Source organism: Polyodon spathula, chromosome 14, assembly GCF_017654505.1.
Source record: "Polyodon spathula isolate WHYD16114869_AA chromosome 14, ASM1765450v1, whole genome shotgun sequence".
In the NCBI taxonomy this organism is placed as follows: Eukaryota; Metazoa; Chordata; class Actinopteri; order Acipenseriformes; family Polyodontidae; genus Polyodon; species Polyodon spathula.
This window is the reverse complement of record NC_054547.1, coordinates 23787292-23805076: the sequence shown is the minus strand read 5'-3', so window position 1 is coordinate 23805076 and position 17785 is coordinate 23787292. Positions and strand designations below refer to the sequence as shown.

Sequence of the window (17785 nt, the reverse complement as noted above, 5' to 3'; positions counted from 1 at the left end):
TGTTTGGATAATATGGCAATATTATATAAAGAAACAGGATTTAGTATGTTAGTTAAATTAGGCAGGATTTGTGAGATTCATTAAAATGTTTTGTTTTGCTTTGGACATAACACGTTAACAGCAATTAACAACCATAGTTCAGGTAGAAATGACTGTTAAAATATGATATTTTTTATTATCACAATGTTAAAGGGACATCTGATGTGGACGCACGCATATTCTTTTCAGTTGTTAAAAACTCAAGGCATTTTGTATTTATTTTTTATAATCGGAAGTGTTCTAATTTCAATTTAAGTTGTGCCTTTTTGTTTAAATATTGTGCACAACAGTGTGTTTCATTATTGTCTCCTCCTAAAAAAAATAAATAAATAAATAAATAAAAAAATTGAAAAATAAAACGTCAGTGCATCGATTATCGTTGATAAATGCCTATATGATAATCGAATAAGAAATTAGGTTGTAGATTGTACCACTACTTCGTTGCAGCCCTAAATGCTGGTGCTCTGATTGAAACGGAACACCAGCATTGTGGCAGGAGGGAGTGTGAGCGCGAAGAAATGATTTCTGATGACGAACGCTCCCTGTTGATTTATGACCCATGTGTGACGCAGGACTCTAACTTAATGTGTTTTGTGTGAACTTTGCAGATGTAGTATAGTGTGTGTGAAAGAGTTGCTGTGCAAAAAAAAGCAAATGCACGCAGATGTACAGATTTAAGAATCTTTGCTTGAAAGACAGACACAGCCATGCTGCTGTTTTTGGAATGCAGAAAAATATGAGAACATATAGATGAGGGCAACAAACAGTGCATAGAATCCCGTCTCGGCATGCGAACGGTCCTCTGTTAGTACACAGACAGATTGTTTGTTTAAACTGATATGGCATGGGGTTTAAACGTTCATAAAAATGCACATCCCTGGAATTTTAATCTTTTGTGTTAACAATAGTTCTGTATTTGTGCGTTTCACCATATGAATAGAAAATATAGCGCGCCCTCTGAATTCTGGAAAGGTCATACCATAATATTTTGGGTCCCGACCTTCAGCTTGAGTTGAGAAATATTAGTAAAAAAAAAAAAAAAAAAGTTTAATATTAACAGGTTTAAAAGGGCAACTGATTGTGTTTGTGGAGGATTGAGGGGTTTTAGGAGAAAGCAGGGAAAAAAAAAACTAATGCACGATGCAGTGACGCTCCCTAATTAATTAAATTTATTTATATTATTTTTTCTAATCTAGATAATTACCCCGTGTCGGAAACTGATTTTGTGCGCAGAGAACCGGAAGGAGATGGAGGATTGGATTGCGGCGCTGAAAAGCGTCCAGAATCGGGAGCATTTTGAGGTGAGACTCCTCTTCAGACTGTGGCAGCTTTTGATGAACAGTAGTATAAATTTGAAATGGCAGGGATACAGCTGCTGTAATGTCAGTGCCTCCTTTTGAAGTCTTAACAAGATGTAGGTAATTGATTTATGGAATTATTTTCTTTGCCACAATTACTTTTTAAATACAGAATTGTATAAAATGCATTTTGTTACCACAGAACAGGTAAGAATTGTAGAATTATTTTGTCTTCCAGTCCACTCAGTACAGCTTGGACCATTTCTCAGGGATGCACAATTGGTATGCTTGTTCACACGCCCGCCCCACCTACTGCAATGTGTGCAGAGAAGCGCTGTCTGGGGTCACCTCGCATGGCCTGTCCTGTGAAGGTAAGGGTCCTGGCATCATCCCAGATACACTGTACTATTAGTTAAATAAGAACATCCAAACCGACCAAGGATGAGTTAGAAACATCTAATCGAGACGTTGGTCATCGTTTTTTTTCACTATTTCTAAATTCAGCACTATAGTGTGTTTAAAAGTTATGCATGATACCCAAGGATAATTCAGTGTCCCTTCTTTTTTTGTGTTGTTATTCCCCCAGTTGTGATGAAATCACCTGTAGAGGGGGGTCATACATAGGTCACACATCTTTCATATGTCTGGAAAACCCCTTAGGGCGTGTCTGTCAGTACATCCATCCGACTGTATGTCACACTTTATATTTTTACATATATCTAGAAACCGCTTATCAATTTGTAATGAAACGTAGTAATTCTTATTCTGGACTAAAGTATAATTTGTACCACATTACAGTTTAAAAGTGTCAGGAGACACTTCTCTGTACAGTACAATGTGTTTTCATTTCAGACTTTATGCATTAGTTTCCTTTGTGATTTCTCTTTTTGATGCAGTATTTTATAAATTCTGTAATTTATTTTTATTGGATTATTCTTTACTTCTGTGTGATGTATTAAATGTAGAGCAGGTGTAAATAAGATATTCTACAAAGTGGTGCTGAGGTGTATAGTGGAAGACCACCCCCCTGATGGGAATTTTTTATTCCCTGGAAGGCATCATATCACACAAGGGTATAATAGTTTTCCATAAAACCTGAAATATCCAGTCCATGTGTGCTTTGCTTGAAAGCTTTGTGTGCGTTCTATTTCCGGATGGCGATGCAGAACTCTCTCAGAAGACGGTTCATCTCTTTAAGTTCGTATTTCTTCATGACCCCTCCAAGTAGGTCTTTGGAGTGGAGATTTTGCTGAAAGATGGAGATAGATGTTTTTGTTAATGTTTGTTTTCAGCGTCTTCAGAAAGCTGAGGTAAAGCTGCTTCAACCCTATATTTCCTTTGTGATGTGAAAGAGAGCACATCAGTCCAGTTCAGAGCAACATTAATGTGAATAAGTACTGTTACTATGAATATAGACCATTGTTAAGGACTTGCTATAATCTGTCAACACATTTTGAAAACCAGTGTTTAATGAGTAGTTTTATTTCTAGCCATTTGATCTTGGGGACTATGTTAAGGGTGCTATAATACATACCTAAATAAATGCATTGTACTCTCCGCTTGACATTTGTTGCATATCATGATATTTCAATAATTGAGTTTACTCGCGATTAGACCAGTGCAGGGTTTGATTTGCCTTTCTGAACTGTCGTGTATGTCTCTTTCCTCAGTCTGCAAGTTCAAAGCCCACAAGCGCTGCGCAATTCGGGCTACAAATAACTGCAAGTGGACGACCCTCGCCTCCATTGGGAAGGATATCATTGAGGACGAGGACGGGGTGAGGCCGGCTCCCAGGATTCTGTCTTAATCCTGGAGCTCACCTGAATTCTAGTTAATAACAAAAGAGAAATAACATGGAGCTCACCTGAATTCTAGTTGGGGCTTTTTTTATTTTGTGTTCAGTTCAGGTAGGGTTTAACAACAATAATATTATTTGGCGAAAATCAGTTGTTTTTGGTTATTAAAAATAAACAACACTCAAACACATCAATTTTCAGTTTCTATAATACATTGAATGTGCTTTTCACTAATACGTATGCAAACATTAACTTGCTGTGTTGAAGTCAGGATGCCCACATTAGGATTCCAGCAGTGTTGAACTCCTGCATGCATGTTGAATCTGAGAATTGTGATTCAACATGCAGTTGAACAGATTTAATTTTACACCCATTACCACCAATGTATCTATCGCAATACACTTCATGTTTTGTTTTTTCTGTCCACAGTATAGTATGACCACAGCGTACTGTAGGCATACAAGAAGTTATTTAAATTTGTGCCTCTCTTAAAGAGGAACACACCAAAAGGCTGAGTGCTATAACGCTTTCTTTCTGTTTCCATTGTGGAAGCTGCATTTGCTTCCAATGCCATTACTCTCTTTGCCTACTTTTTAATATTTATATATTTATTTAGCAAGCCGGTTAATTGATCAAGCGGTTATGTGATGGTCATTCCACTGTATTACATAGTGCACAAAATTGATGATTGGTCAGTTGCAATGACTTTGGTCACTGCCCGCCTTCTGAAAGATGTTTTCTTTATGTAGACAGAGAGTAGTGAGTGATTGACATTATTTACAATTTGTTGCCAAAACCCACGTTTTTATCAGTTTAAAAATATAGAAAACTAATCTTTGAAATAGTTCTACATGGGTGTTTTTTCCTTTGTTGGTTAAAACTGAAAACTTCCAGCCCTAATTATAGTTAATAAACAAAGAAAAATAACATGGTGCACCCCTGAATTATAGTTAATGACAAATGTAAAGTAAGTTCCTCCTTGCTTTGCTATTGTGAGTTTTGTTTCCCAGAATATGTTAATCATTCCAGTGAGTGGAGCTGAAAGGTAGTTTTCAGTTCAGCACCTATTCAGCAAACTGACAACTGGGTATTGAAGCAAAGTGAACCAACCCTGACTTCCAAATTGTGTGATATATGATACTTGGAATTGTCCAAATGTTTCAAAATACAGAATTCCCTGGTTGTTTTGCAGAGTTGCACATAAACATTGTGAAGTAGAGGCCAGTGGAGTTAGTGTTAGTTACATGTTTTCAATTAACTTTGAATATGTTTGGAAAATAAACTGAGAAACATTTTAAATGAAGATTAAATATGTTGTATAAAGTAAGTGTGCATGGCCACTAGTAGCTATATTTAGAGATAAACCTGGAAGAAAGTATTGTATGAAAAGCAACATTTACAGTTTTTTTTTTTTTTTGTGGTTATGCAGCATATGCTTATCATTAACAAGACAGAGCCCTGCACAGGGTGAACCCTGACTGTCGCCCTCTGGAGGGCAGTACAGGATCTGACAAATGACAAACTACAGTAATGCACAGATCAATGCAAACATGCTTTTTCATTCATTTATCTGCACAGTTATTATAAACCCAATAAACTATAAACTAATAAACAAATATTGAGTGAACTAAAAAATGAAATCTATAAAATCCAGTCTTCCAAAAAATGAATCTGTGAAAAAGAGGTTGAGAAGAATGCAAAATACTAAGTATCTACAATTTATTAGACAGGACCTAACCATGAATTATTCACAAGTGTGAATGGCTGAATTGGGAAATAAAATGGGAGCTCTGTTACCCACTGATGAACCCAGTTATTATTGTGAAAATGTATTTTAAACTTTGGTACATACCACAGATTGTTCACTGATCATGGTATTGTAATAAACCTGTTTTTTTTCTTCTCATGCAGATCTCGATGCCCCACCAGTGGCTCGAGGGGAATCTTCCTGTCAGTGCCAAGTGTACGGTGTGTGACAAGACCTGTGGCAGTGTGCTGAGACTGCAGGACTGGCGCTGCTTGTGGTGCAAAGCCACTGTAAGAGCAGTATTCCTTTAATAGCCTATATAACTGAATAACACATGTTACTGGAACTGTACAGTATTGCAGCATTTTCTCTTTTTTTTCTGAGTGTGTATCCTGGTGCTTAACGAGATGTGTTCATCCTCCGGTGTGTTTCAGATACATACTGCATGTAAGGAGTTGTTGTCCAGTAAGTGTCCGCTGGGCCAGTGCAAAGTGTCTGTGATCCCGCCCACCGCCCTGAACAGCATTGATTCTGACGGTGAGTAAGCGGCCCACACAAAGTGAAATAGTTGTTTCATTGATTGAACATAACTGCATTCATGTTAAGAATGTGCATTTTAGTACTGGGATGAACCATATGTTTTACATGTTAGAATATTTCAAATTGTCAGCAAATATTCAGATATTCTTTGATTTGGAATTAGGTAGAAAACAGAAGCATTAAAAATTCCGGTTATTTGATAGTCATTTACAGGAATTAATGCAAAACATCATTTTTCAGCACTAGTACGTTTCAAAACACAAAGGTCACCATATGTCAGAGTACACAGCATTTAGGAATTGGGTTTGCACTTCTTTACTAGGTTCTTGTCAGCTGGTGGATGTGAGATGTGTGTTACACAGGTGCTCATGGTTAGTCAGCGGGTGCCATGGTAACTGCCTGTGTTTTGTGTCTGTCAGGTTTCTGGAAGGCGTCGTGCCCCCCCTCCTGCACCAGCCCCCTCCTCGTCTTCGTCAACTCGAAGAGCGGAGACAACCAGGGCGTGAAGTTCCTGCGGCGCTTCAAGCAGCTGCTGAACCCCGCCCAGGTCTTCGACCTCATGAATGGGGGGCCTCACCTGGGGTACGGAGCTTTATCACCTCCTGACCTGTTCTCATTTGTTTGTTTCTGTGTCAACCTTTTGCCCCGTTCCTGTTTGCAGCTGTTCATATTCTCAAGTCAGTCCTGAGTTTCTGTAATAGCATTTGTCGGGAATGAGGCTGCTACTGTATCCTGGCACTGCAAACCCTGTTTCCCAACCTTGGCTGACAAGGGTCCTTTTTTGTACGACGTGCAGACTAGACAGGGCATCATTCAGAATGAAGGTTGGATTTCTCCTCACACTGGCTTGCCATTTCAAAATCATCTCAGCTTGTTAGTCAATCTGCTTTTACCTTTTTTTAATTTTTATTTGGCTTAATAAATACACGTTCCTTTTCTTTAAAATATTCTCAGTGACTTGGACTTCTCTTCCTACAAAAACGATAGAAAGCCTTCAGAAGGACATTTCAAACAGTACTGAAGAGTGTCAAGAGCAGACCAGTGTGTGTGTGTGTGTGTGTGTGTGTGTGTGTGTGTGTGTGTGTGTGTGTGTGTGTGTGTGTGTGTGTGTGTGTGTGTGTGTGTGTGTGTGTGTTCCACCAATTGATATATTGCATATGAAATGTAATATTTTCTGTCTGTCTATGCCTGTAGCTTGCGTCTCTTTCAGAAGTTTGACACGTTCCGGATCTTGGTGTGTGGTGGGGACGGCAGTGTGGGCTGGGTCCTGTCTGAGATTGACACTCTCACCTTGCACAAACAGGTACCTAGTCTCCCCTGCTATATCCACAGCACCTCTGTCCTGTTGGGATTGCAGGTCCCCTGTACGAGATCGTTCACTGACTTCCAAGCAGCTTTGGTTTGGGAAGTTATAGTATAGCTCTACCCAGGAACAAATCTTATCCATTTATTGAAATACATTAAATAAAGCTAAATGTATATAGTTAACTTAGTGAAGATATTTTTCTCTTTTAGCTACACCATTCCGGTTGTATAGCTTCTGTTCTAGCAACCTATTTTTGTCTCCCTCTATGTATACATATATTGTATGTTTAAAAATGTTTGTCGCTTTGTCAGGTTGGTCACACAAAAAGTGCAAGAGAAAGTACACTCTCAACTTGATTAGAAGCCACTGAACAGTTTTAAACGCTGTAAGTCAGTAAATCTAAATATAAAACAGATAAAACTGATAGTAACACATTTAATCTCGATGTAGATTTTGTTGTCGTGTAAATATGTACAATTCTTTGTCATTAACATTTTGAATGCAAGATATACATTCAATGTAGTTAATTATCCCAGTAGGTTCCATTGGGTGTGTTCAGAGTCATTTGTTAGCTGTTCAGACAGTGTTATGGTGATTTACCTTTCCTCTTACTGTTGGCTTTAAATTTGTATACAAATAGGAATGTCATTGACATGCTTGTATATACTGGCAGTTTATATTGCATGGTTTTATTTTGTAGACTTTACTGACCTCTAGAGGAGAAATATTGCAACACAATATTAAGAATAACTTAAACAGTGTAATTTTGGAAAGGGTTAGAAACAGACTTGACGTGACAACTACTGGGTGGGAAATGCCAGTTAAGTTAACATGAATGTATTTGTACCTTTTAGCTACACTATTCAAGTTGTACTGAACAGTTTGTGCTGTGGGCATGTAATAGGATGTGTATAAAATACAACAATCCAAAATAGCTCTAGCACTTTTATCAAATATGAGGTTGAGGCTGTTACTCCTATGTCTTTAGTTGGCACTTGCTGAAAGGCTGCCTACAGTAATTTTTCCTGGACCTCCTCTTCTCTGCAGTGTCAGCTGGGCGTGCTGCCACTGGGCACAGGGAACGACCTGGCGCGGGTGCTGGGCTGGGGTTCGGCCTGCGATGACGACGCGCAGCTGCCACAGATCCTGGAGAAGCTGGAGAGAGCCAGCACCAAGATGTTAGACAGGTGAGCTCTCTAACAATCAGGAACACCAGCCCCATAACAAGCCAGTCCAGCATGTAACAACATTGCCACACTCTTTGTGGAGCATCGCATTGTGGTATAGAAGCGGTGGGTACCTATGTTAACTGTATTTGTTCACTTCCATGTTTGCAGGTGGAGCATCATGGTGTACGAAACAAAGCTCCCTCGACAGCACTCCTCCTCCAATGTCACAGAGGATTACAGTGAAGATTCAGGGGTAACGACAGCTCTGAGTAGCTTCAGCAAGCTACAGATAGATTAACTTACTACATACATCAAGAGGTGGCATTTTACAAACAGCAGTGCATAAACACACAACGCTGCATTGACAGTAGTTAAAACATTTGGAACAAAAATTTGCTTGATTTGCCGTTTTAACAGGAAAAAAAATAAAAGATTTTGGTGGAACAAACTAAATCTTTGTCAGTTTGATTATTGTGACTGTTCTGTCCCCTTGTTCAAGGTCCAGCAGATACTGACATACGAGGACTCTGTTGCTGCTCATTTGTCTAAAATCCTGACGTCTGACCAGCACTCGGTGGTGATCTCTTCAGCAAAGTGAGTCTTTGAACTTTATAACCTATACTTGGCTCCTCCTAGGAGCCAATTGATCCCAGAGTCTAGTATAGTTCTTAAAGGATTCCAGTGATTCTGCATCAGTGATGTGGCTTTGTAAACTACTCCAGTCCTAGGTCTAGTTGTTATGATGATGCTTGCATTAAGGTTTGGTATGTGTTGGTATGTTGCCTGTGCCCCTCTGTCTGCCAGGGTGCTGTGTGAGACGGTGAAGGACTTCGTGGCTCGTGTGGGAAAGACTTATGAGAAGACTCCGGAGAGCTCAGAGGAATCTGATACCATGGCCAAGAAGGTGAGGGCAGATATCTCTGCTTTTAAATACATAGTAACTGGGGATCCAAAACATCAATTGTGCACTTTCTAGTGCTACTATACAGGATATCCTTTTAATTTGTTACATGCAGGCGATACTATGGTATCGGCGGGCTTGAAACGGAATGACTTGGGTGGGGCGTTTAACAACTGATGTTCATTTTACTCTTGTTTCTGCTAAGATGATAGCCAAGACTGGTACACAATTCAGTGTTGTATCATTCTTGCAGACACAATTATTGAAACATGTTTTGGGGTAACTTGCTTGTTTTAGTAAGTAAGGAAACACGGATCCATTGTTTTTATGTGTTTTTCTTAATAAACTTCGTTTTTCATTGATAGTAAGTTTCTGCTCTTGTGTCCAAGGTGTTAATACAGCTCTGGAAAAAATTAAGAGACCACTGCAAAATTATCAATTTCTCTGGTTTTACTATTTATAGGTATGTGTTTGGGTAAAATGAACATTTTTGTTTTATTCTATAAACTACTGACAATATTTTTCCCAAATTCCAAATAAAAATATTGTCATTTAGAGCATTTATTTGCAGAAAATGACAACTGGTCAAAATAACAAAAAAAGATGCAGTGTTGTCAGACCTCGAATAATGCAAAGAAAATAAGTTCAGATTCATTTTTAAACAACACAATACTAATGTTTTAACTTAGGAAGAGTTCAGAAATCAACATTTGGTGGAATAACCCTGATTTTCAAGCACAGCTTTCAGCCCAATCTCCAGACATGAACCCCATTGAAAACCTCTGGAATGTGATCAGGAGGAAGGTGGATGGTCACTAGCCATCAAAGAAAGTCGAGCTGCTTGAATTTTTGCGCCAGGAGTGGCATAAAGTCACCCAACATCAATGTGAAAGACTAGTGGAGAGCATGCCAAGACGCATGAAAGCTGTGCTTGAAAATCAGGGTTATTCCACCAAATATTGATTTCTGAACTCTTCCTAAGTTAAAACATTAGTATTGTGTTGTTTAAAAATGAATCTGAACTTATTTTCTTTGCATTATTCGAGGTCTGACAACACTGCATCTTTTTTTGTTATTTTGACCAGTTGTCATTTTCTGCAAATAAATGCTCTAAATGACAATATTTTTATTTGAAATTTGGGAGAAATGTTGTCAGTAGTTTATAGAATAAAACAAAAATGTTCATTTTACCCAAACACTTACCTATAAATAGTAAAACCAGAGAAACTGAATTTTGCAGTGGTCTCAATTTTTTCCAGAGCTGTATATTTTTCATACTATAACTAACAGAGAAAGTTTTGTGTGGTCAAAGCATCCCATTAGATCCATGTATGTCAGTCATTAGGGGAAACATCAAGGTGTTTAACAACGGGAAAGAGAATTACATTAATGCAGCAAAATCGAAAAGGTAATAAATATAAGCATAGCATAATTGTTTTAAATCAATAAATACATATTTGATATAACATGTTTCTTTCAAAACTGACAATTTATCTGTTTTGCAAATGAAAGTGCATGACAGCCAAGGTGTATGTATTTGTTTTGATAGCTATAACCACTTCAGTGAATATGGCTGCAATTGATTATTATTATTATTACTATTATTATGTGCCTGAAATACATGTGTAGGACATTTGACAGCATTAAAAATGTATCTCTGCCCTCACGTTATACCTTAATAGCAAGCAAGTGCGCAGTTTATAAAGTTTATTAGTTTGAATAAACACAGCTGAAACAATGTAAAAAGGAAAGGAAGATGTCTTTATTTTGTTAGCTGGTTAGCACTAGCCACTCTGGTGAACATGGCCATAGTAACAGGAGGCTGTCTGTCTCTCTGGCAGTGTGGTGTGCTGAAGGAGAAGCTGGACTCCCTTCTCAAGACTCTGAATGAGGAGTCTCAGGCCTTGCGCTGCCTGCCCAACCCGCCACCCACAATCACAGAGGAGCAGGAAGAGGGAGAGGGGCTTGGGCTGCAGGAGCCCCCTGTGGAGCGGCCTACCCCCCCAGTCCCCTGCCCTCCCAGGACCAACCCAGGCATCTTCAAGCCCCGCGAACAGCTCATGCTGAGAGCCAACAGTCTGAAGAAGGCGATCCGACAGATCATTGAGCACACAGAGAAGGGTGAGGCAGCCTGAACGGGAGCTTTTTAAAATGTTCTTTTAAAAAGAATGCAAGTTGAAAAATCGAAGAAGCATTTTCTTATGCTTTCTCACACACCCGATACCTTCTTGTGCACAGATACGTGTGGGAGGTTTTATATGCAAAAATAATCAAAGAAATGTCACAAAGTCAACCAAATACTTTTTTTTCTGATTTCAACGAAAACCAAAGTCCACCACAGATTCTTTATATCCCTGCTGCTTTCAACACATGTTCCAATAAGGGAAAATATGTTTGGGGTGTATGTATGCTAAAGCAACTGCTGCTTGTGGTTAAGCATACGCAGAAAAGGGACAAAATGTCAGCTAGTGGAAAGAGCAGTCTGAGTCGTGTTGTCCTAGTGACTTGCTCTCTGTGTTTAGCGGTGGATGAGCAGAACGCTCAGACACAGGAGCAGGAGGTGTTTACTCTGGGGACCTCGTTGGAGGATGAGGGGAGGAGCGAGGACAAGGTATCCCTGCAGTCCTCACACAGCGGAAACAACTCCTGCGTCAACGCCAAGGGACAGGGGGGTAGGAAAGGTAAGGAGCCATTGGAAATGCATGCAGCAAAGTAGGATCCAAAATGCAATGGGCAATAAAACAATGCCTAACTCAAAACCCTGAGTCTGCACCCGTTTCCTAACTCAGGAATCCTTCTCATATTCAAAGCTGTAGTATATAGACTGTTATCGTTATCCTGTGATGCCTTGAAATATTCTGCAGCTGTACTTCTATAGAAATTGGACATCCCCTCGAGACTCGGTTAAGTCTTACACATTAACCCCGTGGAGGGAGCAATTGCCTAGTAACCCATATGTCATGGCTCTGCTTGTTGTTTTTCCGACAGTCTCCAAGTCTCCCTACGAGAAGCTCATCAGCAAAGGAACTGTGTCGTTGGGCAGCTCTGCATCACTTCCTGCACAGACAGGAAACCGGGACAATATGCCCATGCTGAGCACCAAAATTCTCTATTCAAGTAAGTTTTACACCCCTTATGCAAAAACAATATTTCAGTATTCTTTGTAGGTCTGTAGATCATATTTTGTGATACCAGTAATAATGAATACATACAGTGGCTCTCAAAAGTATTCACCCCCCTTGGACTTTTCCACATTTTATTGTTACAACATGGAATCAAAATGGATTTAATTAGAAGTTTTTGCCACTGATCAACACAAAGTCCATAATGTCAAAGTGAAAAATAAAATCTATAAATTGTTCTAAATTAATTACAAATACAAAACAGAAAATAATTGATTACATAATCATTCTCCCCCTTTGCTATGACACACCTAAATAAGCTCTGGTGCAACCAATTGTCTTTAGAAGTCACATAATTAGTTGAATAGAATCCACCTGTGTGCAATAAAGGTGTTTCACATGATTTCAGGTTAAATACACCTGCTTCTGGGAGGTCCCACAGTTGGTTAGTACATTTCCTAACAAAAACTACACCATGAAGACGAAGGAACATTCAAGACAAATCCGGAATAAGGTTCTTCAAAAGCACTAATCAGGGGTAGGATATAAGAACATTTCCAAAGCATTGAATATCCCCCGGAGCACAGTAAAGTCCATTATTAAGAAATGGAGAGAATATGGCACAACTGTGAATTTGTCTAGAACAGGCTGTCCTCAAAAACTGAGTATCCGGTTGAGAAGGGCACTAGTCAGGGAGGCCACCAAGAGGCCTATGGCCACTCTAAAGGAGTTAGTCTTCCACGGCTGAGCTGGGAGACTCTGTGCATACGGCAATAATAGCCTGAGTGCTTCACAAAACTGGCCTTTATGGGAGAGTGGCAAAAAGAAAGCCATTGTTGAAAAAAGACTTGTATCAAATCTCGGCTAGAGTTTGCCAGAAGGCACGTGGGAGACTCTGAGACCAAGTGGAAGAAGATTCTATGGTCCGAGACCAAAATAGAGCATCAACGTTAAGCGCTATGTTTGGCACAAGCCTAACACCGCACATCATCCTGAGAGCACCATCCCTACCGTGAAGCCTGGTGGTGGCAGCATCATGATATGGGGATGCTTCTCTGTGTCAGGGCCTGGGCTTGTGAAGATAGAGGGCAAAAGTCTGAAGCTGAAGTCTGCAAGAGACATGGGACTTGGGAGAAGATTCATCTTCCAGCAGGACAATGACCCCAAACGTACAGCCAAAGCCACACTGGAGTGGCTTAAAAACAAAAAGGTCAATGTCCTGGAGTGGCCCAGTCAAAGCCCGGACCTCAATCCAATTGAGAATTTGTCGAAAGAGTTGAAAATTGCTGTTCACCAAAGGTCCCCATCCAACTTGACGGAGCTTGAGCAATTTTGCAAAGAAGAATGGGCAAAAATTGCAGTGTCCTGATGTGCAAAGCTGGTATAGACTTATCCAAATAGACTTATGGCTGTAATTGCTGCCAAAGGTGCATCTACCAAATATTGACTCAAGGGGGTGAATACTTATGCAGTCAATTATTTTCTGTTTTGTATTTGTAATTAATTTAGAACAATTTGTAGATTTTATTTTTAATTTTGACATTATGGACTTTTTGAGTGTTGATCAGGGGCAAAAACTCCTAATTAAATCCATTTTTATTCCATGCTGTAACACAATAAAATGTGGAAAAGTCCAAGGGGGGTGAATACTTTTGAGAGCTACTGTAAGTAACATTAGAACTAGATACCTGCCTGATTTACTAGTTTCGCATTCAGTCCGTCTGTCCGACTATCGCTGCATTCAGTATGTCTGTCCGACTGTACAGGTACTGTACGAATATGTTGGCCCCCTTTTGTGTATTCACTGGTTGAACTCTGATGGGGTTGCACAGAGGTGGTTGTAATTCATGCATGTTTGTTCTGGCTTCTGTTCATTTGATTTGATTCTTGTCTTCTCTCCCTCGGCAGGCTTGCGTGCCAGTCTGTCTGGTTCACTCCCTGGCAGCTCTGTAATCAGCCGCTTGCTGGTTAATGCTGATCCCTTTAACTACGATCCTGAGAGCCTGTAAGCACCTGCCTACATCTCCAACATAGTAATCTTCATTTATGAAGGTTGATCTAGATCTTGTGGTTCAGATTGGGACTCTTTTTTCTTTTTTGGTACCCAATAGTTATATTGAGCATGCTACTATGTCTGTGTTTCGGAAAAACATCTAGAAGATTTTATCTATTATGTTGAGTCATGTTCCCTTTGGGGCCTACCATCAGCAACTACACTTTAGAATTTCACTGTGTGTAGGTCTTGCACACAGAATGTCAATGACAAAGCATTCTAAAAGTGTATACCACAGCAGGTTCTATAAAAACAGATTGAACATGTTCATATCCGCGTTTTTAGTTTTTTTTACTTCAGTTTAATGACTTGTGTAATACCGTCACTCAACTTGACTAATACACTCTCAATGTGATTAAAGGTAACCACGCAGCATTAACATGAGAATCACGCATATTAAAATTGAAGTGTGATTCAGACATCGTGGTATACCCAGACATCCTTTTATAATATTATTGAAAACCGGTTGTGTTCTTTCTGACAGTAACTGTTACACAGAAAAATGTGTGATGAACAACTACTTTGGAATTGGACTGGATGCAAAAATCTCTCTTGACTTTAATAACAAACGTGACGAACACCCAGAAAAATGCAGGTGAGTAACATTCATCTGTCATCCAGTAACCATACACCCAAGACACTTCTGCATATTCTCAGAAGCTTGTATCTGTGTCACCAACAAGTTGTTGTTTTCTTGTTAGGAGCCGAACAAAAAACATGATGTGGTATGGAGTGCTGGGGACCAAAGAGCTGCTCCACAGAACCTACAAGAATCTGGAGCAGAAGGTGCTGCTAGAGGTGAGGACTGAGACCTATACAGCATCTTGTCCATTGCTGTGTGAGAATCACTGAAACATGCTGTTACTGTTTGTTTAATACAATTCAGTGCATTTTCTCTGTGACTTAAGTTCTTTAAAAAATCAATAAGAAAATTCACTAAAATTTTTATATGGATTTCAACATTTTTTAGAATGATTGTTTCAGCTGGTCTTGGCGGGCCCTTCCTGGGCTTTGAGCACGGCCTGGAGGCCATGTGCACTTGATGATTCTTGGATCGTAGTGTAGTTTTAGACTTTCGAAAACTTCGGTGCAACTCTTGTGATAAATACGGGTGTAACGGTACACTAATCTCATCATACGTATTTTTTTATCATTACCTTTTTATGCACTGTGACTTGGAGGTAACAAGAAACAGCAGTACAGTGTTTTTTTTTTTTCTTTCTTTTTTGTAAAATGAAAATGTTTTGCAGTTATTGTGCACAATGTGTTTGTTTCTGTAGGTTGTATACACATTTGCTTTGTATTTGTAGTGTGTAGGCTACGTGCAACTACTGTTAAAAAATAAACTGCTAAAAATGTTTGCCTTGCTTCACTTGCACCGTACATTTTCAGTCTTGACTACTTTCCTCTGCTCCCATCCGTATATAAAACATGTTTATTCCTAATTCAAGGACCATTTGGTGATTTACAATGAATTGTATTTCACCAATCAATAAATTAGCTGCACTTCTTGATTCTTTAATGTGACTGTGAGCTGTGCTCTACCTTTTGTATTTTAGGCATGCCTTATTGTAAACGTAATCTATCTGCCTTATGTTAATAATGCCTGTAATTTTGCCCCAGCCTGAGTTGCACACACATGCCTTAATGACAACTCTGCGCTCCCTGGGCGTTAAATCAGCAGAATCCATTGTATATCGTGTTAAGAATATTTTCCACAATGGAACATTTACACCCCTAATGATAAATATGTTGAAATGCTAAAATAGTCAATTAAATCTAAAACATTTTCTTCAAACTACTTTATGAACTACTAATATTTACTATTTTACTAAATTTTAAATAACGTGAGAATTCTGAGATCTGTTGTTTTAAGTAATACTAAAAATCAGTGAAATGCAATAATACATTTTGACTAGAAAGCTAGTGAAATTCAGTATCGTGTTAACCAGGATAAGAGTCTTGAGAGCACAGTCTCATTTCCAAGGGTGCCTGGAAGACAGCAGCAGCAACTCACAATTGCACTTGCATGCAATATTAAAAACGTCAATCATGCTGGCAATTTGTTCCAATTACGAAGGGCTTGTTATGATCTGATTTGAAGTCTGCCTCTCTTTGCTAGTGCGACGGGCACCCCATTCCTCTACCCAGTCTGCAGGGCATTGCTGTGCTCAACATCCCTAGCTATGCCGGCGGGACCAACTTCTGGGGTGGCACCAAGGAGGACGACGTGAGTAAATGAACTTTGAGCAATATGCCAATTTAAATGTAATGCTCTACCATTGGGAATACAGGGTGTATTTATAGGGGTGTAATGAACTAATGTCACAATAAGATGCATATCATTATATGCAGCTCGGGATATGATATATATCATGACACATCTAATGTTCTTGATGGGCTACTTAAAATGGGCATTTAAAGAGGGCAATTTTATTAAATTAAGTAAGAAACACCCTTCATTCAAGAACTGTATGATAAATTACAATGAGCTGTGTTGTGCTTTTGGTCTTGCTGCTATTGCTATACTTACCTCTCTCATGGTAAGAAAGTATCACAATTCATTGTTCCACCCCTAATTTGAATGTCATGTATATTTGGCAATGCATGTATGCCATTCCACTGAGGGGAACCTTTAATTTTTGCCATAGTGTTATCATTTCTGTCCAACTGAACTGTTTTTAACTTTCAAAACATTAAAATGGCCAATGATTGTGTGGATTTAATTAGTGCTGTTTTTATTCTTTCAAAAATAGCATAAATATTAGTTTTTTTATTTTAATTCATGACTCATTTTTTTTTAAATTGTAGTTTCTGTATGTCAGTTGTATTGTATTTGTAGTTAAAATATAGGTTACTTATTGATTTTTATTTGGATTTCATGTAATGGACATACACAAAATAGTCCAGATTGGTGAAGTGAAATGAAAAAAATAAGTTGTTTCAAAAAATTCTAAAAAATAAATAACGGAAAAGTGGTGCGTGCATATGTATTCACCCCCTTTGCTATTAAGCCTCTAAATAAGATCTGGTGCAACCAGTTACCTTCAGAAGTCACATAATTAGTTAAATAAAGTCCACTTGTGTGCAATTTAAGTGTCACATGATCTGTCACATGATCTCAGTATATATACACCTGTTCTGAAAGGCCCCAGAGTCTGCAACACCACTAAGCAAGGGGCACCACCAAGCAAGCAGCACCACGAAGACCAAGGAACTGTGCAAACAGGTCAGGGACAAAGTTGTGGAGAAGTACAGATCAGGGTTGGGTATAAATATCCGAAACTTTGAACATCCCACGGAGCACCATTAAAGCCATTATTAAAAAATGGAAAGAATATGGCACCACAACAAACCTGGCAAGAGAGGGCCGCCCACCAAAACTCACGGACCAGGCAAGGAGGGCATTAATCAGAGAGGCAACAAAGAGACCAAAGAACCCTGAAGGAGCTGCAAAGCTCCACAGCGGAGATTGGAGTATCTGTCCATAGGACCACTTTAAGCTGTACACTCCACAGAGCTGGGCTTTACGGAAGAGTGGCCAGAAAAAAGCCATTGCTTAAAGAAAAAAATAAGCAAACACTTTTGGTGTTTGCAAAAAAGGCATGCTGGAGACTCCCCAAATATATGGAAGAAGGTACTCTGGTCAGATGAGACTAAAATTGAGCTTTTTGGCCATCAAGGAAAACGCTATGTCTGGCGCAAACCCAACACCTCTCATCACCCCGAGAACACCACCCCCACAGTGAAGCATGATGGTGGCACCATCATGCTGTGGGGATGTTTTTCATCGGCAGGGACTGGGAAACTGGTC

The 17785-nt window shown here is 39.3% G+C and overlaps 1 protein-coding gene across 6 annotated transcripts in view; it reads left to right on the top strand.

The window, feature by feature from the left end:
- LOC121327197 (diacylglycerol kinase delta-like) overlaps window positions 1–17785 on the top strand; it is a 63970-nt gene that overhangs the window by 23386 nt on the left and 22799 nt on the right. For all 6 annotated transcript variants that reach the window (XM_041271071.1, XM_041271065.1, XM_041271069.1 and 3 more), the window contains 18 exons: window positions 1236–1340; window positions 1576–1708; window positions 3008–3114; window positions 5045–5170; window positions 5315–5417; window positions 5840–6002; window positions 6615–6723; window positions 7774–7913; window positions 8064–8148; window positions 8395–8489; window positions 8700–8799; window positions 10638–10917; window positions 11319–11477; window positions 11785–11913; window positions 13827–13923; window positions 14456–14566; window positions 14673–14769; window positions 16094–16201. In XM_041271071.1, the coding sequence (XP_041127005.1) occupies window positions 1236–1340; window positions 1576–1708; window positions 3008–3114; window positions 5045–5170; window positions 5315–5417; window positions 5840–6002; window positions 6615–6723; window positions 7774–7913; window positions 8064–8148; window positions 8395–8489; window positions 8700–8799; window positions 10638–10917; window positions 11319–11477; window positions 11785–11913; window positions 13827–13923; window positions 14456–14566; window positions 14673–14769; window positions 16094–16201 (2247 nt within the window). The remainder of the gene's footprint in view (window positions 1–1235; window positions 1341–1575; window positions 1709–3007; window positions 3115–5044; window positions 5171–5314; window positions 5418–5839; window positions 6003–6614; window positions 6724–7773; window positions 7914–8063; window positions 8149–8394; window positions 8490–8699; window positions 8800–10637; window positions 10918–11318; window positions 11478–11784; window positions 11914–13826; window positions 13924–14455; window positions 14567–14672; window positions 14770–16093; window positions 16202–17785) is intronic.